Source organism: Xenopus laevis, chromosome 5L, assembly GCF_017654675.1.
Source record: "Xenopus laevis strain J_2021 chromosome 5L, Xenopus_laevis_v10.1, whole genome shotgun sequence".
In the NCBI taxonomy this organism is placed as follows: domain Eukaryota; kingdom Metazoa; phylum Chordata; class Amphibia; order Anura; family Pipidae; genus Xenopus; species Xenopus laevis.
Window position 1 is genome coordinate 54,656,199 of NC_054379.1, and position 23,820 is coordinate 54,680,018.

Consider the following 23,820-nt stretch of genomic DNA (forward strand, 5'->3'; position numbering starts at 1 on the left):
TGGATTTTGTACAAATTAGGCACATATTTTTCCACCCTTCCCCTCTATTAATGCCACACAGCTTCCTCAAACATACTCTATAGAAGATTAAAACAGTTTTCCACTTCTTGTCCTCAGACTCTGGAATATACACATACATAGATGAATATAGCAACGTGCATCTAAAGCTGGCCATAGATGCAAAGATCCGATCGTACGAATCATCGTACGATCGGACTTTCCCATCTCCCGACCCGCCACTACCAATTCAGATCAAAGTCTTACCAGTCAGATTAGTTAAAGAACAGATCAGCAATGTTCTGCCCCTGACAGCAATCGTACGATATCTATGTCCAACCAAAGCTAGTGACAGTCTCCCACTTGTAAATCGTACGATCGGCAATACACGCAGAGATATTATCGACAGCTGACAGAAATTTTCTAACCTGTCCGATCGACCAAACGACCGATCTCCGCCGGACGAAAAATGTCGGGACTCTCCACACACGGTTTGAAAATCGTACGAATCCTCGATTCGTACGATCAGATCTTTGCGTCTATGGCCAGCTTAATACAAGACTTTGTAGAAGTAGACAGTTGGAGATAAATATTAGTGGTGCTGTTTCCTATAGTTTTTTTTTTTTTTTTTTACAAATGGAATTTTTCAGGTATTCCTCCTCAGACCCTGATAAAATACACACACATATACAGTATTTTCTCCAGAAAAAAGTAACTGAGCTGCAGGGGATATCATTTTTCCTTTCCTCTTCTAAAACAATAACTAATAGGACTACACAGTTCAGTAAATATAACACACAGTCCTAGTTGCTTCTGTAAGAAAATTTCTCTGGCTCATTATGTGGGTTCTGGAATGGGACCAGTTGATGTGCCTGGGAAAAACATTGCATATGAATATATTGATGAGTATATTAATACTCAAATACTCTGCACAGAAGGAAACTAGTTGTCTTTAGCATTCCTTAAATAATAATATAACCAAACAAAGTAATGCACCATTCTAATTCATTGTACTTGAACATGTTGGCAATACACTCAATACTGTGTGATTTGTCATTGTAAGATCACTGAAAGAGAGCTTTACAAATTAAATTTATTTATGATAGACCTGTTTACTCATTCCCCTCCCCCCCAAAAATACAGAGTGCCAGAAAATGTGGTTGTTTAGTTAATGAAGTTTAATTTTCGCTCTTAGCTCCCTGCTTTTAAGTCTCAGCCAGATATGGTTGCCAGTCATAGGGTTCTTGTCTATTTGCACTCAAACCATAAAAGGCATAGCATACCCAAGAAACAAACTCTACTTGCAGATCAACTAAATTAATCTGTTACAGTCACATCACATGTGCTGTGTGCATAATCTAGTGGCTGCATCTACGTAATACATCTATTAGGATTTCAAAATATTTTAGATCTATTTTGTCTTAAAGGAGAACTCAACCTGTGGGGATAAAAACCCGTACCCCCCCTGTGTAATTCCGCGCATGCACAGTTGTCGCATACCGGCAAAGTGCTCAAACTGCGCATGCACAGAAATACCGATCTCCCAGTCAGCTTACAGCGGAGCCGGAAGATGGATGCATGCAATTCCGCTGTACGCAACTGTGTTATTTCCAGCTATAAACATATCTTGGTTTCTAAAAATGCTACTTTTGCTTTGTTAACTTTTAGATAGAAAGCTCTGTTGGGCAGGGCCCTCTTCGTTGTATAATCAGTGTATAAACCCATTTATTGTAAAGCGCTGCAGAATATGTTGGTGATTTATAAATACATAATAATAAGTAAGAATAATAATCCCTTTAAAACAGACTCACTCAGAATCAGAAGTGGAGTTATACTGTGTGCATGTGGGCTATCATAAATAACCAACTCCATCCATTTAAAGGAGCAGTAAATCTACCTTAAAATTTTAAATATACTAAACAGTGTTTTAAATCCCTGTTATTTTTTTTACCATCACAGTGTTTAATGTTAGCTTAGTTAATATCGAGTACAATTAAAAGTATAGGATCTATTATCTGGAATGCTTGGCACCAGGGGGGGGTCTCTGCATAAGGGATCTTTATGTAATTTGAAGCACCATCCGTTAAAGGGGACCCGTCGCCCAAAATAATTATTCAAAAACCTATTTTATCACATTAGTCAAGCAAAATGAACTTTAATTACACTATATAAATTATTTGAATCTTGTTTCTTTCAGTCTGGGAATTCATAATTATAGCAAGCAGGCGGCAGCCATTTTGTTGACACTGTTATTAAGGCAAGTCTTGTATCATCTCAGAATCTTGTTTGTGCACCAGAATGGGGGACCAGATGTCCATCCCCATGCCCTGGCTACACACTTAAATGGTAAAGAGTACGGGGGAATGTGGGGAGAGCAGTGACATCTAGGGAGTGCTGAATGGAAAGTGAAAGTAATTGTCTGCCCCGCCTCTATGCCCATGGCATAGAGGAGGGGTAGACAATATTTGATTGACAGCTGAGATTTTTACAGCTATGAATGCTGGTCCACTTTAAAGGGGTTGTTCACCTTCCAAACGCTTTTTCAGTTGAGTTGTTTTCAGATTGTTCTGCAGAAATAAAGACTTTTCAATTGCTTTCCATTTTTTAAAATTTTTCCCAAAATCTAAGTTTAAAGTTTGAGGTTCCTGTTTGGTTTTTCAGTATCGCAGCTCAGTAATTCAGGCGCAGACTCTAAACTGTTACAATTTTGCAACATTTAGTTGATACATTTTGAGCAGCATCTCTGGAGTAATAGCAACTATTGTATCAATTATAACCACTATGTATATACTAAATGTATCAATGTAGAACAGTTTACAGTAGGTGTGTCCATACTTTACTAAGGTCTACTTTTAGTGATGTTGTCCCATTATGATCTACATTCATAAAAGCATTGTTAGAATTTTGTTCCATGGAAAATATTACTTAAATATTAAATTGATGTATGAGAGAATTTATATTACTATATTTAACAACTATTTCTTATTTAACATTAACATAAGAAATATCTGAATGAAAAGCATGAATAGGAGGGTGATTTAGACAAGCTGTTTGTTGACATTGTCTTTAGATCACCAATTAAAGGTCTGCTGGTAGATCCTGATCTACCTTTTGTAGATCCCAGAGATGATTTAGAAGGTGGAAAATTACACTTTACACTTTGATATTATAAAAACGGTCACACATAGAAAAATAGAGTAATTGGAAAAGGCTTAATTTCTGGTGAATAATCTGAAACCAACTGAACTGAAAAAGTGTTGGAAGGTGAACAACCCCTTTAAGTCTGCTAAAACTATTTAAACATTAAATAAACCCAGTAGGATTGCTTTGCCACCAATAAGAATTTGTGCTGTCTAGTTAGGATCAAGTAAAATGTAATGTTTTATTATTACAGAGAAAGATTAAATCATTTTTAAAAATTAGAATTGTTTGCTTAAAATGGACTCTATGGGAGATAGCCTTCCCATAATTCCAAACTTTCTGTGTAATGGGTGTAAGGAATCCTATACATTTTCTGTCTAATCATTACAGCGATAAAACAAATATGGGAAAATGAAGAATCACTGCCATGCATGGGGTGAATGCTTAAAGGAGAAGGAAGGCTACGGAGGCATTTTATTGCCAATAGATTAGCTGCAATAGTGCAAGCTAGAATGCTATATTTATTCAGTAGACTGTTTACCATACCTGAGTAAAAAGTTCTAGAAGCTCCCTGTTTGTTTAGGATAGCAGCTGCAGTATTAGCTTGGTTTGACATCACTTCCTGCCTGAGTTTCTCCCTGATTGCTTATAGCTCTGGGCTCAAATTACAGCAGAGAAGGGGGGGGGGGAGAAGAGCAAACTGAGCATGCTCACACCCGGGGCAAGGAAGTTTAAGCTGAAGGCAAGTAATCTGATACAGAAGCCCATGTGTACACAATAAAAGGAAAGAAATGCAGTGTTTCTTTTGACAGAGCAGCACTACCTTTAGGGTTTACTGGTGTATTTATATTTACCTTTCTGATAAAGCTTACTTAATTTTAGCTTTCCTTCTCCTTTAATATGATATGATGACTTGTTTTCACTTTAGAACTCCCATGTCACGATAGAAGGGGAAATGAAGGTACAAAGTAGAGACGTTTTAAGCATTTTTTTTAGGACCCCAGTCCTTCAGTATGAATGGTAGAAAAGATTGATTCAGGGACCAGGCCCTGGTAAAGTTGTCTCCACACCCCTGCTCAGTTTGTCATGAGTTTATAGGATGCCTTAAATTCTTAATAACTGTGTGTCCCACAGGATAGTACATACAGAGTAAACAATGGACCCCCTCTAGTCAAATCCCACCCTCTGCATATGGTAATATTAAGGACACCTAGGGACACTATTAACCAAGTATCCTCCTTAGTGGCCAGGGGATGAGGAATGAACAATCTATTATTTAGTGGGGTTATTTTATTACTTTGAGAATTGATAAGAAATAGAGCAAATCATGATACTCATTTACATACTCATTTGATTTCATGGTAAAAAAACATTTGAAGAATCTAGACCTGGGCCACAGGGCATTGCTAAATTTCTTCTGATAAATGGATTAATGAACGAACTGACAAATTCAGACAGGTGACATATTTCAAGATGATCTTGTGTAAATATTAATATTTTGATAGTAATCTGGTTTGAGAGTAATCTGCCAAGTAATTATTTGTTTGTTTTTCCGCACCAGCTCAGTTTTTTTCCCAACCTCCCATTTTTTTTCTGAGAACATTGAGCTGAATGCCCAGGGCATTTTTAAAGGAATTGTTCCGTATAAAATTAAAAACTGGGTAAATAGGCTGTGCAAGGTAAAAAATGTCTTCAATATAGTTAGTCAAAAATTGAATCTATAAAAATAGAGTGAATGGTTGTCTAACCTACTAGCCAGAACCCAACTTGCTGCTTTACATAGTTAACATAGTTAAGTTGGGTTTTAAAAAAACCAAAGCCCATCAAGTTCAATCCCTCCAAGTGAATCCCAGTGCACATACCAACACACACCAACTGAAACTATATATACAAATATCTGTAATAATTGTAGATTTTTAGTATCACTATAGCTTTGGAGAGTATGCTTGTCCAAGAAATCATCCAAACCTCTCTTAAGGGTATTAACAGCATCAGCCCTCACAGCATAATTCGGCAGGGAATTCCACAACCTCACTGCCCTCACTGTGAAGAACCACCTATGCTATTTCAAATAAAAGTTCTTTGCCTCTAGTCTAAAGGGATGGCCTCTGGCCCAATGATCATTTTATAGAAAAATAGATCTCCCTCTAGCGGTCTATAATGCTCTCTAATGTACTTATAAAGAGTTATCATGTCCCCTCGCAATAGTCTTTTCTCCAGAGAAAACAACCCCAATCTTGAGAATCTACCCTCATAATTTCTATCTTCCATCCCCTTAACCAGTTTAGTTGCACGTCTCACTCTCCAGTCCATTTATATCCTTTTTAAGTGCCGGAGACCAAAACTGCACTGCATACTCCAGGTGTCCCTTAAAAGGGACCTATAAAGAGGCAAAATTATGTTTCATTCCTTTAGTTAATGCCTTTCTTTTATGCAAGACAGCACTATTAGCTTTAGTAGCCAAATAATGACACTGCCTGGAATTAGACAACTTGTTATCTACAAAAATCCCTAGATCCTTCTCAATTAAAGGACCAGTAACATCACATTTTTTTTTACAAAAATTCATTAGTAAACATCAAAAAATAAACACCAACACAAATTAAACTTTTAAACTGTAAAGCCTTTATTAAAAAATAACTTACTGAAACTCCACTTCCGTTCTTCTTGAGAAAAGGCGAAAGGGCGACCATCCATCCTGCAGCAGTTGATTTCTCCTCCCTGGCTATCTCTCCCGGCCGCTCTGCTCTGCCGGCAAGATGGGGCAGCACTTCTAAGCGATACACAGACATGTATCCTCCAGCCGACGTCGCCATTGCCTGCCAGTTGCTCCACACCACTTTGCCTGCCAGTTGGTCCACACCCTGACTTTTTTTTTCTTTGCAGCTTCTTGCCTTGCTTCTCAACAAGTTGCGCACACCCGTGTCAGTAGATGCTGTGCGCACTCGCACCATGACTAGTGCGTGTTCTAAGTTCTGACTCTTGCCAATCATACCTGGCATCTTTGTGTTTCGTTAGGGGTGGGGGATATTTATTCAGAGGCAAATTCGCAGAAGGTACAGAGGTAGAAATGTAGTGTTTGTACTGAAAGCGCAGTTTAAAAAAAAGTTCCCTCGGCGATCCTCTTCTGACTTTTCACTTCAGCAGCCTCTGCGGACAGATGAGCAAATGTCAGGGCTGCAGCTCTCTCCTGGAGGCGGAGCCGGGCTTGTCGAGCAGCAAGGCAAGAAGCTGCAAGGTGCGAAGGAAAAAAGAAAGTCAGGGTGAGACGGAGGAGCAATACTGTGTAGAGGTGTGGAGCATCTGGCAGGCAATGGCGACGTCGGCTGGAGGATACATGTCTGTGTATCGCTTAGAAGTGCTGCCCCATCTTGCCGGCAGAGCAGAGCGGCGGGGGGAGATAGCCAGGGAGGAGAAATCAACTGCTGCAAAATGGATGGTCGCCCTTTCGCCTTTTCTCTAGAAGAACGGAAGTGGAGTTTCAGTAAGTTATTTTTTAATAAAGGCTTTACAATTTGAAAGTTTAATTTGTGTTGGTGTTTATTTTTTGATGTTTACTAATGAATTTTTGTAAAAAAAAATTTGATGTTACTGGTCCTTTAAGGAAACCCGAACAAACAAATTTTTCAGCTTGCTGCCCAGTTTTCTAATCTAGTAAAATCACTCTGCAAAGTGGCAACATCTTGCATGGAACTTATAGTTCTGCACAATTTAGTATGTTCAGCAAAAATAGAAATAATACTAACAATGCCCATCTCCAGGTCATTACTAAACAAGTTGAAAAGCAAAGGACCAAGTACAGACCCCTGCAGTACTCCACTGATTTGTTTGGTAAGATCAGTTATGCATAAAATCATCCTGGCACAAACTCATAGTATTATGATTTGCAATGAAGTCAACTATTTTACCCCTTAATACACCTTTGAAAAGCTTTCCTACCACTGGCGTTAGACTAACAGACCTATAGTTTTGAGGCTGAGAACTGGACCTCTTTTTGAATAGTGGCACCATATAAGCAATTCTCTGGTATCTCTGCACCATGCTTTGCAGCAATCTTGGTTTCCACTGATTGGTTACCAGGCAGCAACCAATCCGTTTTTTTGGGGGGAGGGGCGACATGGGTCCTAACTGTTTGCTTTTGAATCTGACCTGCATGCTAAGGATCAATCACTGACTTAAGGTGGCCATACACGGAGAGATCTGCTCGTTTGGAGATGTCGCCAAATGAACGGATCTCTCCCCGATATGCCCACCTTTAGGTGCGCAATAACGGGCTGATCCTATCGTGGGCCCTAGGGCCCAATGATCGAATCCTAACGAATGGTAAAGGGCAGTCGGATCGCGGGACCACATCAACGAACAGATGCGGCTGCGATCCGACGGGATTTTTAATCTCGATCGGGGAAGCCCGTCGGGGGCCCCATACACTGGCCAATAAGCTGCCGACTCGGTCTGTCGCTTTTATCGGCCCGTGTATGGCCACCTTAACTCAGAGTTAGAGAGCTGAAAAGCAGGAAGTTGGGTTCTGTTATGTTAAGATAGCCATAGACTCAAAGATATAGTCGTAAGAATCAGAATTCCATATGATTTTCAGACCGTATGTGGATTGTACTGACATTTTTCATACCATGGCGATCAGTCCTTTAGTTGACCGGACAGGTTAAAAGCCCGTCGGGGGGCCCCATACACGGGCCAATAAGCTGCCGACTCGGTCTGTCTGCAGCTTTTATCAGCCTGTGTATGGCCACCTTAACTCAGAGTTAGAGAGCTGAAAAGCAGGAAGTTGGGTTTTGTTATGTTAAGATAGCCATAGACTCAAAGATATAGTCGTAAGAATCAGAATTCCATATGATTTTCATACCGTATGTGGATTGTCCTGACATTTTTCGTACCATGGCGATCAGTCCTTTAGTTGACTGGACAGGTTAAAAGATTTCTGTCGGCTAACAATAATTACTCTGCATGTATTGCCTATCTGATGATATCATCAGAGTTAGTTATTTTATTAGTTTATTTAATCTGAATGGTTAGTGGTAGGTCGGAAGATTGGGAAGTCTGATCTTTCGTCAAATACAAAGGTAAAATCTGCATGTCTATGGCCAGCTTTAGACTTTCGCTCACTCCAGCCTTTATAGATTACATTTTTGCCTAACTAACCATATCAGGAAATTTTTTTTAATTTTGCACAGCCTATTAATTTAAACAGTTTTTATTTTTACCCTGAACTGTTCCTTTAAGCCGTTTCTCTTCGATTCACATTGTTGAAAACAGGAGGGAGCAACCATACTGGCCTGATGGCCGAGTCGATTGTTGCTTATGCACCAGGGTTCCTCCTGTCTGAAACTCTTTGTGTGGTGGTTATATATAAAGGTGTTACCATTGCTGGAAGGTTAAAGGGAACAGATGGAGATGGCAGAGCACTGCTATAAGATGGAATGTAGAACTAACCCAACCCCAACTAAATAGGAATATATATAAATATATTCAAATAAAATTATATTTGATCAGAGTGATAAACTGGGGAAATCCTTGCTTGATTAACAAAATCTAGAAACTCTGAACCCTAGAATTAGATGGACATGGGTAATTGGTTACTGAACATGAGGATATACCATATGCAGTGGCTGACTGCTATCAAAGTATTTATAGCTCCTGATGCTTCTGTTTTACTTCTGGCTACCAATGATCTGCTGTATACTCCACACTGATCCATTGATTCAGTACCCCTTGAGAGTTAAACCATGGACATAGACATGCTTCCTCTCTATCTACAAAGCAGTCTTAGTCAGATAGGTAGGGTTAGTATGGACACAAGGGGTTTACACTCATATTACTTAATCAACTTGGAGGTCAAAGTGTTAGCCAAAATTATTGACAACGACCTGGCCGTAGTGAAGTGGGACTCATTTTTAAACTCTGGGCAGATATGCACCTGCGCAGTAGCCCATAGCAACCAACCATATTTTTTATATCATTGTTTTACTTGCAGCTGAATAAACAATGCTAATCACTGACTGTTTGCTATAGACTATTGCCCAGGTACACATTTACCCAGAGTTGATAAATAAGTCACACTTATTCAGTAATATTCTGTAATGACAACTGTACTGCTATCTCAGTCAAGTTCATAACCACATCCCAATTAACCATCGTAGTGACTTTGAACTTGGCTAAGGCTACATGAAATGGCCCAATCTATGGGCTGTGATGTCATGTTTTGGATTCAATCCAACTTTACTAGATACTTTACTAGGTAGATCAGACTCCTATACAAAACAAATTGCATATTTTTGCCTTTTTACAGCAAAATCCACTCTGTATGTATATACACAGGCTGATGGTGTGCCTGTCAATGAAGAAGCAGATGGAAGTGCATTTCATTTTCTTTTCTTAAAGGAGAAGGAAACCTCCAGGGCGAAAAACCCCTCCCCTGTGTTGCCCCTCCTCCACCCTGGCCTACCTGTCCCCCTGGGCAAATGCCCCTAACTTGTTACTCACCCCTCTGCGCAGGTCCTGTCCACGGAGTTCACAGTCGCCATCTTCTCCCACGCGTGTCTTCTTCCTGCTTTGACCGGCGTCTTCTGGCGCCTGCGCAGTAGGAACAGTTACCGGTACGGATCTACTGTGCATGCGCCAAATGTCACAAAGTTTTCCAATTTCACTTCGTGACATTCGGCGCATGCACAGTAGATCCGTACCGGTAACGACTGTGAACTCCGTGGACAGGACCTGCGCAGAGGGGTGAGTAACAAGTTAGGCGCATTTGCCCAGGGGGACAGGTAGGCCAGGGGGGAGGAGGGAGGGGGGCAACACAGGGGAGGGGGGGAGGGGTTTTGCGCCCAGGGGGTTTCCTTCTCCTTTAACCCCCTAGAGAACACTCTAGCCCTCTATGTTCAGTTATATCCCACTATTTCCAGGGTTGGACTGGGGTGTTGGGGCCCACCAGGACTTCACCTTCAAGGGCCTCCTCTCGGTGTCCCCCTTTAAGTACGCCACTTATTTCCATCCTTGTGTTTGTGATCTGGGGAGAGGGGACAGAGCGGCAAGGGGTGTGGGTCTCAGTTGGTGAGGCCCATAAAGGCTGGGTCCCACCAGGTATTTTCATGGTGTCCCGCCAAACCAGTCCGATACAGGCTACTTCTACTCCCTTTTTTTGTATGGAATAGTGCCTATAAACTGGCAGGTACAAGCACTTCACTCCTTTTCCCTTATTTTTCACTGTGGTGGAATTCAAACCTTCTCCACTTCTTCAGCCTGCAAGATATCCACTATTGTAGCACTGGGTTTCATTGGAGGAAGTGCAAATTAGTTTGCAAGTTCTCCCTGTAGTTGCTTGGGTTTCCCCAGGTACCCCACTTACCTCTATAAGATCTCTGTGAAGCCATGCAGAATATACAAACACTATATACAGTAGAGTAATAAAAATGGGTCAAACCCCTGCCACAGGTGCAGAAATGGTGACTCACATTTTAGTTATATGTTATAGGAATGTCCATCAAGTTCTACGTATTTGCACCAAATAATAAGATACTTAAATTACCTTCCCTGGAGAGTATAAGCTGTCTGTTATTGTTAGTGGATAGTACACAAAACCATAGTGTTAGTTAGCTCAATGCCATGCTGCTGCCAAGAAATAGATTATTATGAGATGGCTTTAAATCCAGCCATCAACAGTAGGCACATGCTTGATTGTCCTTAAAGGAAAATGATACCCCTAAAATGAATACTTGAGCAACAGATAGTTTATATCAAATTAAGTGGCATATTAAAGAATCTTCTCAAACTGGAATATATATGTATTTCAGTTAATATTGCCATTTTACATCTCTTGCCTTGAACCACCAATTTGTGCTGCCTCAGAGATCACCTTACCAGAAATACTTCAACTCTAACTGTAACAGGAAGCAAAAGACAGAACTCTGTCTGTTAATTGGCTCGTGTGACCTAACAAGTATAGTTTCTTTGGTATGTTTGTGTGCACAGTGAATCATACAATCCCAGGGGGCTGCCCTTATTTTTTTAAAACGGCAGTTTTCTATTTATGATTTCCCAATGGCACATACAACTAAAAAAAGTATATTATTATGAAAATGGTTTATTTACGTAAAGACCTACATTGTTTGAGGGGGGTATAGTTTTCCGTTAATCATATATTGTTTGAATTACTAGACGAGTTTCGTAGACTTTTTTTTAGAGGTCTCTCTGCATTTCTGCTTGCAGAAGGGAACAGTCCTACCTGCTTTTGTAAGGTGAGCAAAGTTGGGCATTCCCCACCACCACCAGGTTACATTTTAAGCCCATTTTCTTAACAAGTTTGCTACATATGGTTATTATCCCTTATTGCTTAGCAAGTCTGCTACATAGGGTTCCTTGAGCAAAACTGTCAAAAAAAAAAAACTTTCAAAACCAATTTTTTTGAATTGAAGGTATCCCTTTCTGCATATTTACTTTATTTTTAATTAATCTTTAATATGTGATCAAACTGAGCCGTTATTTCATGCTCAAGTATATAGATAACATTATAGATACTGGTTATGCTGAACTGTTTAACAAGCTATCTATAAAAATTAGCAGATTTTATAGAGTGGCAAGCAATATTATACCTACCTTCTGAGGAATGTCACATTTTGCATAAAACATTTTGGCAACGATGGATTAGTAAGTCTAAGTAGTAGGGTGCTTGTTTTGGTGATTTTTCAGTAGAAAACTATGGCAAGAAATGTATTATTTTCTTATGCTACAAACATTTATGGTGCTTTGTGACCATGGTTTGAGACCTACAGTAAAACTGCCGAACATGAAATATCCAGATTGTGGGTCAAATCAGACTTGCTGGGGCAATAGCATTTGACTGTCCATGTATAGGTGATCATATGGCAGCTGTCCATTCAATGCAGGGGTCAATAAGTCAAATACTTTGAAGGGTTAGCTAGATATGGGGACTTAAGGGTAAGGCCACACGAGGAGATTCGGGGAGATTTTGTCTCCTGGCAACTAATCGGCACGTCTTTTGCGCGACTATCTGCCCGAACTGCCTCTGCTTTTTTCCCCAAAGGCTATAACGCAGAGTCGCCTGCGCTAATGCACATGCGGCGATGCGTTTTCTGTTGCCTCACTGAGGTTACCCAACCCTAAAGTTGTTTATGTAAATATGGCAGTCTGTCTTTTGCACACTTTTTAGAATGTTGTCAGCTTCACCCTTGTACATTATGTTTCACCTTTCATAGCCAATTAAAGTGGATGTAAACCCCAAAAAAATCAATTGATTTTAGACTTTTCCCCTAATCTCTTTTGCAATTTTTTTTTTTTGCAATTTGAAAAGTCCTTATTTTTTTGTTAATACCCTAGGATTAACCGATTACATGGAGAACAAAGAAAGAGCATAGATAGTTAGGGTCGCTAGACCCTGGAACTCCAAAAGGCTGTTGAGCTAAAACCTGTTAATATAAAACTGTACATTAGAATTAAATGTAAATTAATGTAAATTGCAAAGGTGCCGAGAGGACCACTCTGAATAAGTTAAAATTTATTTTGGGGGGTATAGATCCCTCCTTGCTATTCTGTCTTTCGTCTTCTCTTATTATGACTCATTTTCTCCTTGTTTCCCAATTTATCTTTTCTTATTCTTTTAGGAAATGTTGCATCTACAGCTCTTTGACCTACAAAAATAAAATCAGGAGAAACTGCTGAGTTACTTTTTCTGCAGATCTCTCTAAATTGTTGGCAAAACTGAAGCATTTCAGACAAATATGCAAATATTTTATAATTAGAATATTTGCCTTTTTATGAAAATATACTGTTTACCTGACCACAGGATTGTAAACTGTTTTCTATTTATTTATTGAATTTTTAATTCAAACAGTAACAACTGAATCAAGTACATGTATGGGACCGTTACCCAGAATGCTCGGGTTCTGGAGTTTTCCAGATAACAGGTGTTTACCGTACTTTCTGTAATTTGGATCTTCATAAGTTATATCTACTAGATAATCATTTAATCATAAAATAAACCGATAGGCTGGTTTTGCTTCCAATAAGGATTCATCTTAGTTTGGATCAAGTACAAGGTACTGTTTCATTATTAAAATGAAAAAGGAAATAATTTTAAAAAATTAACATTGTTTGGATAAAAATGGATTCTATGAAAGACTGCCTTTCCATAATTTGGAGCTTTCTGGATAACAGGTTTCCTTATAAAAGTCCCCATACCTGTATTTGATTTTTCATGTTATGTTAGATTTAATATTTAACCTAGATTTTAATTTTTAATATAGCTGGACAAAATAGTTACAACTAAGTAAACAATGCATAGTTTATCAAAGTTGTGAAAATTGGTTGCTCATCTAAATAAGGCATGCTGGCTTTCTCTCAAGTTTTTATCTGTAAAACAAGCTAGGAGTTGTTAAAATACAAAATGTTCAGTTTATGTTCCATAAGACTTTATAGAGGGTATGCTCGAACACTAGCATAGAAAATTTCCTGGAGTCCGCAGGAGTAAAAGAAATTACCCGGCCAGCTCCCCAGAATGGGATTAAGACTGAATTGGGCAGAGTATTGCTTTGGAACCCCATTTTTCCAAGTTCAAAAAGCCCCCATAAGTATGTAGGCTTCTTGTACACAGGGTACAATGATTTTGCACAAAAAGTTGTTGTCCTCTGTTTTTGGGCATACCGTGCTGGCACATATCAGTAGTGGCCTGGCATAGTGAAGCACAAAAATGAAATCTGGGGCAGGTAGCAGAAATCGTATTTCCTTGAGGTCCGTTAATCTGCTGATGCCTTCTACGTTGTTTCAGGAGTATCAGACGGTCAAAGATTCTGTCTTCAATAGCAAATGCATTTACAAATAATTTAACTGCTTAAAATACATAATATATATTGGAAAGTTTCTAAAATATATGTCCTTTAAATATGTATACACTTTTTGAACATACTAAAGTTTTAAGTTTAATACATAATACCTAAAACAAAAGGGGAAAAATCAATGTCAGATTTGTAACTTTACATGCAGCTAGCCAACTTTTATTGGTTGCCTTTTTACAATATATGTGACTTAATTCTAAGTTTGATTGTATTCTGTTTTGTTATTGTATAAGCATCTGTCAGTAGCTAATGATCATTTTATATATTTAGATCTGGGGTTGTGTGATTCTTCAAAAGTGCACTTAATCACTTTGCTTACCATGATTCTGAAAATTCTGTGTATGTTCAGGGTAGAGGTATATGGTATATGGCCAAAATTAACCAGACACTCCAGCTAAAAAAACTAAAAGTTGGAACACTCACTGCTGGGTTTCAGACTGTATCAGTAAAAGAATATTAGGAAGCATTGGTTTTTATGGGTCAGTAGAGGCCAATAAATCTAACCGTGTGTAATGCTATACATCAATAACACCTGGAACAGTACAAACTCATTGTCTTGATGGTGGTATGCCACCACCTGGCAGTGAAGGAAAAGTCTGAGTTTGGCAGATGCTAGGAAAACACTTCTACCTGTTTACTTAATTCAATGGTACAGTTTGGTGGAGGAGGTATCATGGTCTGGGGCTGTTTTTCAAGGTCTGTGCTAGGGCCTCTGGTTCTGCTGAAAGCAAACCTTATCACTACAGTGTACAACAACATTCTTGGCAATAATAGTTGCTTACATGTAACAAAACCCTCTTGATTCACAAACTATTATGTGAAATACTATGATGGAATTTTTTGATTTTTGTGACTAGTTTTAAAAAAAAAAAAAAAAAAAAAAAAAAAAATGCCATGTATTATTTGATGATCACATTTCAGTGGATGGAAACTTGATAGACTTGCCACTCACACCATGACTTAGATTAGAGGTTCTTATAATTACTATAATATTATACTTAAGATTTTAGTTGTTTATAAATATTATCGTTACATGCATTTTTCATTGTTTTCACATTGTTTCTACTAAAAATATTTAACCGCAACAATTGGAATACAGAAACAAAGAATAAAGTAATTTCAGATTTAAGGTTTTCAATGTGATTGCAGGAACAAACTGTTTTAAAAAAAAAGCAAAATAGCTTAATTATTAAAAGATATACCTCCCACTGACTTAGATAGAAGCTCACCAGGTTTTAGATGGCAATTTTCTTTTTTTAATACAAATGTTGAGTTGGGGTGAAAAAAAACACCAAAAAATGTGTGATCATTTTTTTTCACTGCAGTTTTGTCATGCAAATTTTAATCATAGGCCCCAATAATTCCTCAACACTGGGCAGAAGTGGCAGATGTGCTCCCAGTGTTATTTTACTATCTGCTGAGCATTGATTCTAGGGCAGAGGCAAACATTGGGATTTCATCACACTTCTTAAACACCAGAAACCATTTTCACTTCTAGTGAATAGGAAAAGAGCATGGTATGTTGTGAGCAAGTACTGAGAGAGAACATTGGCCTATGCTAAGAATGTCTGTACAATACTTTTACATGATTTAAAATTTCATTTTATTTTGTCTACAGCTATATTCACTGAATGACTACAAGCCACCTATATCTAAAGCCAAAATGACCCAGATAACCAAGGCTGCTATTAAAGCCATTAAGGTAATTTTTCTTTATTAAATAATATCCTTCATAATTTCACATTGCAACTATGTATTCAGTAATTTTATTTGGTATTCTTTTTCTTTTTAGTTTTACAAGCACGTTGTTCAGAGCGTTGAAAAATTCGTCCAGAAGGTAAGCTTCCTACTAGGTCTGGTGAATGTGTCCACCAGAACTCTGGCCTCCTTTTTCTTCCCCAGATAGTTTTTTTTTTTTTAATAATATAGAATTAGTCTGCAGATTATTTTCCTGCATGGTTTGGATTTTAGATTTGCACATTTAGAGTGAGATGAAAAATAAACTTGAAAATAAACTTTTGCCTTATGAAGGGAATTTTACCTCTATGCTATTTTCTAATATGCATTTATTACAAATTGTAAATGTTTTTAATGTTATTTGTAAGTACAATTGCTGTTCAAAGCACTATTTGTCCATCTCTGTTTTCTGCCCTTGAGGCTCTTGCTTTTGAAACAATTTAACAGCTGTAGCTGGAGGAGAGCTGATTTTTTCAACATTGTGTCTGAGCTTAGAGAACGGATAAGCATTGAGTCTGAGCTTAGAGAACGCATAAGCAAATATTGCTTTAAAGGAGACATAGGATACATGAAAAACCCTAATTTTGTAGGCAATTATGAGTAATATATGGTGTTGCTTTTACATAGTGCTAAAAATTAACATTACCTTTAAAAATAGCCCATTTATTGGAGCTCCCTATAGAGGTTCACTGGTCCATTTTTCAAATGAGGGGTGGGTGTGTCCTGACGGTCCCTGCCAGAAGCACAGTAGGAGGGGGGACAGCCAATCACAGCCCTGCAGTCACACAAGCAAAGACAGGCTTCAGTTCCCTGTCAGGTCCTGCTAGTTGCCGATTGGTTCCTGTCCTACAATTCAGTGTGCTTAGAGCAACCGGCTCCCCTGCACAGCCTGGGAATTCAGGGAGTGGGAAGTTGAAGAAAAGGGAGGTATTATTAGGGTTTTTGCAGAAATATTGTAATAAATTAGCCTAAACCACTACTTTTTTAATCACAATTCTTCTATATCTAAATGTTGTTTTTTGAGATTTATAATTAAAATAGAACTAAAGCTTAACTAAAGAAATAGGGCAGAAATGTTGTACATTGTGTTTTGGGGTTGTGTATCAGTCCAAGGCAACCACAGCCCTTTAACAGTGAAGATCTGTGCCTCCAAAGATGACCCAGTAGCTCTGCTGTCTTTTACCTGAGCTTAAAGGGGAAGGAAACCTAGTCCGCGCAAACCCCCCTCCCGTTTGTTGCCCAACCTCCCTCCTCCCCCCTGGCCTACCCGTCCCGCTGGGCAAATGCCCCTAACTTGTTACTTACCCTTCTGCGCAGTTCCAGTACAGGGAGTTCACCGACAACATCTTCTTCCACGCGATCTTCTTCCTGCTGTGAACGGCGTTTTGGCGCATGCGCAGTAGGATCATTTCGCCGGTACGGATCTACTGCGCATGCGCCAAAAGTCACGCGCATGCGCAGTAGATCATACCGGCTAAATGATCCTACTGCGCATGCGCCGTTCAAAGCAGGAAGAAGATCTCGTGGAAGAAGACGTCGTCGGTGAACTCCCTGGACTGGACCTGCGCAGAAGGGTAAGTAACAAGTTAAGGGCATTTGCCCAGCGGGACAGGTAGGCCAGGGGGGGTGGGGGGTTTGCGCCGACTAGGTTTCCTTCCCCTTTAAGGACCAACTCAAAAATATAGAAACTAAATGTCATGATATAAGGCTTATTAGTAATTAGTTTAAGATTATTAGTGCATGGCAAGTTTGAAATCAATGCAGTTAGCGTGAGAATTTTATAATCTACTCTGTACCATCATCTTATACAGTATGAAATGCTAGCCTCATTTTCTGCTTGATGGTTTGCGATGACCCCTAAAGCTTAGCTTTTCACAGGACATTTAGAATGTGTGTTTCACAGACAGTTCTAACAGAATCCAAGATGGGAAACTCCTGATACAAATTTAAAGGCTTGGATCATTACTTTTATAGATACCGAACCATGACAGGATCCGGTGATTCTGGTAGATCAATAATTATCGGTCTGAATGGCCTCCTTGACTAACCATACATGCCCAGATGGTCAGGCTGTAAGTTTGAATTTTTCCAAACTGCCTGACCAAATCTGGCTATGTATGGCCAGCTGTATTAATAATGCATGTGACAAGCAGCAAATCTTTTATTTGAGCAATTAATAACTTTTACCAGCCTTTGGAATATTTTAGCTGTAGTAGTATGTGTGCAGGGCCATACATAACAAAAAGTATGTACATTTAATATTTAACTCCGCTTTTCTTACAATTTTGTGTTTTGCTTTCTTTTTATTTCTCCTTCAAATTTAGTGCAAGCCAGAATATAAGGTTTCTGGGTTGTATGTCATTGATTCAATTGTCCGTCAATCCAGACATCAGTTCGGTCAAGACAAGGATCTTTTTGCACCTCGTTTTAGCAATAATATAATTAATACTTTTCAGAATCTGTACCGTTGTCCTGCTGATGAGAAGGTATGTTTTATCAATGTGTTCCAAATTGTATTATTTATTTAGATTTAAATTTAAATGACTTCAACCCTCCTTGTAAATGACTTCAACCCTCCTTTGCAGTCATTGTCATAGCCTAGATCCTGATGGTTCTCTCCCGAGTCAGACAGTTATTGCTTGGAAATGCTTACTGCCATAATTTCAACAGATGCCCGACTTATTTATGCATTGGCAGGGTCCAAACTTTTAGAATTCGGGCAGAACATTTTACAACTAATGCTGAACTGGGGACCTTGGGATATGTGTGGATATCAAACTGTGTAATTCCAGGCAGTGTCATTCAGTTTAGTAAAGCAAATAAAGTACAGTCTTGCATAAAAAAGGGCATTTATTTGAGGCATGAAAACACTATTTTGCCTCTTTATATATCCCTGATAAGACCTCTCGTGAATATGCATTGAAGTTTTGGGCTCCAATCCTTAAGGAGGGTTTTAATGAGCTGGAGAGTGGTGTTGCTTACATTTTAGGTTTTTAAGTGCTGTTACTTATTTTTAAAGCTGAATTTTAAATTTAAAGTTTCCCACTGATTGAACTCTGCTCAGCTTCCTTATTTGCTTCAACAGCTTTATGCTATATCTGTAGCTCTCTTGGTCTCATCTGAAACCCTTTTCTGCACTGCAGCTGGTCACTGTCATGCTTTTTGGCAAACTTTTACCTTTCTTCCAAATTATTCTTTTTGTTGTTGTTATTCTGCATTCTTGAAATGGTTGACACATTTCTACATCATCATGCTGTGGGGTTTAGTGATGTGTGGTCCAGCCCGATACCCACAGGACTCGCCAGTCGAGTGGGTTTGGCCTTAGACTGCAGCTTTTGGCTTCCTGTATAGACTCTTGCCTGCCCCGCCCATTTTGTGACATCATTGGTGGGGCGGCGTGGATCTATAAATGGAGGGGGGAAGGCTGGTGCACATCACTAGTGGGGTTACTTTTCATCAGCCATCTATCTGCATCTTGCCTGTAAATGGACAATAAACCTTGCTGTATTTTTTAATATAACAATTAAGTCTTGTGTCTGTATAGTTGTGCACTTCAGAACTCATTTAAGGAAATGCTGTTTTTTTAGCCATTGAATTATTTTTCTCTCTGTATTTTTCTAATATGTATTTCCTTACTTTTTCTTATTCAGAGCAAAATTGTAAGAGTTCTGAATCTCTGGCAGAAGAATAATGTATTTAAAAGTGAAATTATTCAGCCACTTCTTGATATGGCTGCTGGGATCCCTCCTCCAGTTGTCACACCAGTCTTACCCAGTACTACTGCTGCAATGAGCAACACTCCAGGTATTTTAATTGAATACTCAACACAGTTCGTTTTTAACATCTGTTTTAATGTTTTTTATGGCTAAAACTATTTTTGGTTGGCTTATGTTGGTGTTTCTGTAGCTATGACGCAAGTCACATGTTTGATCTTCGTATTGCAAGGGCCACTATGAGATAGAACAGCGTTAAATACAGGATTGTGCAATGTATTTTTATTCAGTGCCTTTTTAATGTTTGGCCCTAACCATCAGTCATTCTTCAAACTAAATTCAGTGTCCTGTCTGCCCCTTTGAAGTGAATTGCATGAGAAGGATAGTAAGCTGTTCAGTGATCAATACTAGGCCCACTTCCTGCATTCTCTAGCCACTTTTTCTACCTGCATTGGTACAGCATCAGAGAGCAGTAAAGATGGGAATTTTGGTGAGAGTGCAACACTCTGTTACCAATGTGATATGGGAAGTCATAGCAGGTATTTCTGTGAGCAATAATGTATGCACAAAAATGTAAATACTTTTTTATGTTAAAAAAATAGAAAGGCACAAGAGAGTTGTGGAATATGAGTGAATGTTTTTCTGCTTGAGGAAAGCAGCTGTTTCTTAATGTTTTGAGGTAATTTTGAACTAAGAAAAGCAGCAGAAATAAAAAAAAAAGACTAAACACAGAAATCAAGTTATAACCACAGAAACTGCAGTCAGAAAAGATTGAGAGCGAGGGAAGGCTCTAGTGAGGTAATGGGAAAGCATTTATCAAAACAGAGATTGAAGGGGTTGTTCACCTTCCAAACACGTTTTTTAGTTCAGTTGTTTTAAGAGTGTTCACCAGAAATAAAGATTTATTTCAATTGCTTTCAATTTTTTATTTTTTTTAGCAGTTTTCCAAAATTGAAGTTAAAATTTGAATTTTCCTGTCTCTGGTGTTTGTCTGGCAGCTCAGTAATCCAGAAGCAGATTTTGAAAGGTGTTTTTCACTTTAAAATTAAGATTGTGTGATTTTATTATTTGCAGTGTTTGAGTTATTTAGCTTTTTATTCAGCAGCTATCCAGTTTTTAATTTCAGCAATCTAGCTCTTAGGGTCCAAATTACTCGAGCAACCACAAGAGACTGAAATATTAATAGGAGATTCTGAATTGAAAGATGAGTAATAAAACGTAGCAATAACTATATATTTGTAGCCTTAAGATGACCATAGACATGCAGATTATAGCCTATGTTCGACACGATCGTCTGTGCCAATCTTTCGACCTGCAACTAGCAATTCAGAGTAGTAAAGAGAACAAATTAGACAGGTTAGAATGGTCAGGCCATTAGTTGACAGCATTCGTATGAAAGTTATGTCAGAAAAATAGTGACAATCTCCCATTGATATCTTCAGATATTGCCTATCTCTGCATGTATGGGCAATACATGCAGAGATCTTATCGGTAGCTGATATAAATCTCTTAAAGGGATTCTGTCATGATTTTTATGATTTCGTTTTTATTTCTAAATTAAACTGATGGAACTGCTTTCTGGCAGGCTGTTGTTTCTCCTACTCAATGTAACTGAATGTGTCTCAGTGGGACCTGGATTTAACTATTGAATGCTGTTCTTATATCTACCAGACAGCTGTTATCTTGTGTTAGGGAGCTGTTATCTGGTTACTTTCCCATTGTTCTGTTGTTAGGCTGCTTGGGGGAAAGGAAGGGGGTGGTATCACTCCAACTTACAGTACAGTAGTAAAGAGTGACTGAAGTTTATCAGAGCACAAGTCACATGACTGGGGGCAGCTGGGAAACTGACAATATATCTAGCCCCATGTCAGATTTTTATGAAACGGAATTCAGTGCAGAATTCTACTAGGACAGCACTATAACTGATGTGTTTTGAGAAAAAACATTTTTTTCCATGACAGTAACTTGTCTGATCGACCGATCGCCATGGTTGGAAAAATGAAACTCAGGAATTCTGCTCAGCAGGAAAAAAAAAGCAAACAATTGTATCAACTATTGTATACATTTAGCACAGTTTACAGAGTTGGTGACCCCCTCTCAGAGCTGCTTCAGAAAGACATAAGAAAGTGAAACAATATTAGAAAAAACTGTCACAAATAGAAAATAGAAAGTAACTGAAAAAAGTAAACAACGATGAACAACTGAAAACTAAAAAACGATTGGAAGGTGAACAAACCCTTTAAAGGAGAGTTCAACCCATCGAAGTTCACAGGTGCCATCCTCATTATGAAGAGAAGAAACCGGCATGTTGGCACATCCACAATTGGAGCAATTTTCTGTTTTGCGACAACTGTGCATGCACCAAAACTCAAACTAAATGCCGGTCGAAGACTACCGAAACGGCTGAAGTTGGCGTCTGTGAACTCCGATCCCTGAATCTGCACAGAGGGGTAAGTAAAACGTTAGGGATATTTGCCCAGGATAACACTTAGGCTGGGGGGAGGAGGGAGGGGGGTCTGTGTAGGGTAGGTGTTTTTTAAGTTTAGGGTTGAATTCTCCTTTAAGCATCTGCCCATAGATACAATCGTAAAGCAAAATTTAGGAAGTAAATTCGAAGTTTAAAGCCACTCTCTGGTTAAATCTTTTACTCGTACCATATTATTTTAATGGCAGCACCATGATCAGTAAAGAAAAATCAAGTTCTTTCTAAGGGTCTGGCCATACGGGCAGATTCGGGGAGATTAGTCGCCAGGCCACAAATCTCCTCTTCTTCGCGGCGACTAATCTCCCCGATCTGCCTTTCCCTGCCTTCCGCCGTCTAAAATTAAAATCGCCTGGGGGCAGGTACTCGGAGCACTTCGTTTTCGTCAATTACCGGCGACTTCGGAAAACGGAAAAGGAATCGCTCCAAGGCGATTTTAATTTTAGCCGGCGGAAGGCAGGGGAAAGCAGATCGGGGAGATTAGTCGCCTCGAAGAAGAGAAGTTTTGTCGCCTGGCAACTAATCTCCCTGAATCTGCCCGTGTGGCTAGACCCTAAGTGTCAGCTCATGAACACTGTTGGGGAGGACTTAAACTTCCTAGAGGTAAACTGTATTATAGAAGCTGCCATCTATTTTGGAAAATGTACTATTTAGCCGTAATTAGTCAAGAGACTGTATAAGCAGTTTAGCAGTGCAATTTTTCTTGTCAAAGAATGTAATGAACCACATTTAACCACATGTAACATGTTAAATACATGAAGGGACTTGTACACTTTGCTTGATATTATCTGCTGGGAGGGAGGGGAAGATGGGGTTTGACCTCCCTCCAACTTTCAGTGCAGTAAAGAGACTGGAGCGCATAAGAGGACAAATGTAATGGCCTTGCCTTATGGTAAAATTAAAAATCAGTCCTCTATTTTTGTCGTGACAGACCACAAAACTTCTTTGGGGGATACCTCGTCAAATTGCAATAAAGCACTTTATTTTTAACTAAAAAGAAAAAGTTAGTACAGGCATGGGATCCGTTATCCGGAAACCCATTATCCAAAAATCTCCAAAATACAGCCAACTCCCATAGACTATACACTTAATTTTATCCAAATACTGTAATCCATATTTTCGAAAAAGGTTTCTTTTTTCTCTGTAATAATAAAACAGTACCTTGTACTTGATCCAAACTCGGATATAATAAATCCAAAAACAGCCTATTGGAATTGGATTTATTCAATGTTTACATGATTTTCTAGTAGACTAAGGGGGTTATTTATCAAAATTTATCTCCATATTTTCGGGAAAAAACCCTGACCAAATCCGCACTGATTTTTTTGCCATATTTATTAATACGGCAAAACTCAACAAGCAGACGGCACTTCTGGGGTAAGGTTTATTGGGGTTACTGCTGTAAACACCTAACGCGTTTCGGGAGTATATCCCTTAGTCATGTATTTATTAATACACTTTCCCGAAAATTTTGTTTGCAAGACAAAGCGGAAAAATCGTGAAAAATAAGAATTGTACATATGTTTTGGATTTTTCACCCGTAAACTCTGCTTTTTTCTGATTTTTGCCCAAAAACCCCAAAATCTTCGGATTATTGCACGAAACCCAGCACAGATCAAAAAATCTTTGGTATTTCTCCCGTTGACTTATATGCAAACCTGGAGGTCTGAGAAGCCGGATTTTTGGATTGACTTTTTCCATCCGCTGGGTATAATAAATCCCCAAAAATGCTAGCCTACGGAAGACTTGCACTGCCCCAGCCCTAAGTAGCTGTTCAGCTGGAGGTGAAAGCATTAAGAAGTATTTATAAATATTTGCAAAATATTTGGGGGGTAATAACACAAAATATCATCATTTATGTAAAAAAAAAATTGTGCATACAGTTGGG

General features: G+C 38.8%; 1 protein-coding gene across 1 annotated transcript in view; it reads left to right on the forward strand.

Moving 5' to 3' along the window:
* The window catches only part of scaf8.L (SR-related CTD associated factor 8 L homeolog), a gene marked incomplete at its 5' end in the record, with an annotated part of 68,206 nt that overhangs the window by 19,486 nt on the left and 24,900 nt on the right, over positions 1-23,820 (forward strand). The window contains 4 exon segments of the mRNA NM_001095790.1: positions 15,619-15,702; positions 15,793-15,837; positions 18,062-18,223; positions 19,388-19,541. Of these exon segments, the coding sequence (NP_001089259.1) occupies positions 15,619-15,702; positions 15,793-15,837; positions 18,062-18,223; positions 19,388-19,541 (445 nt within the window).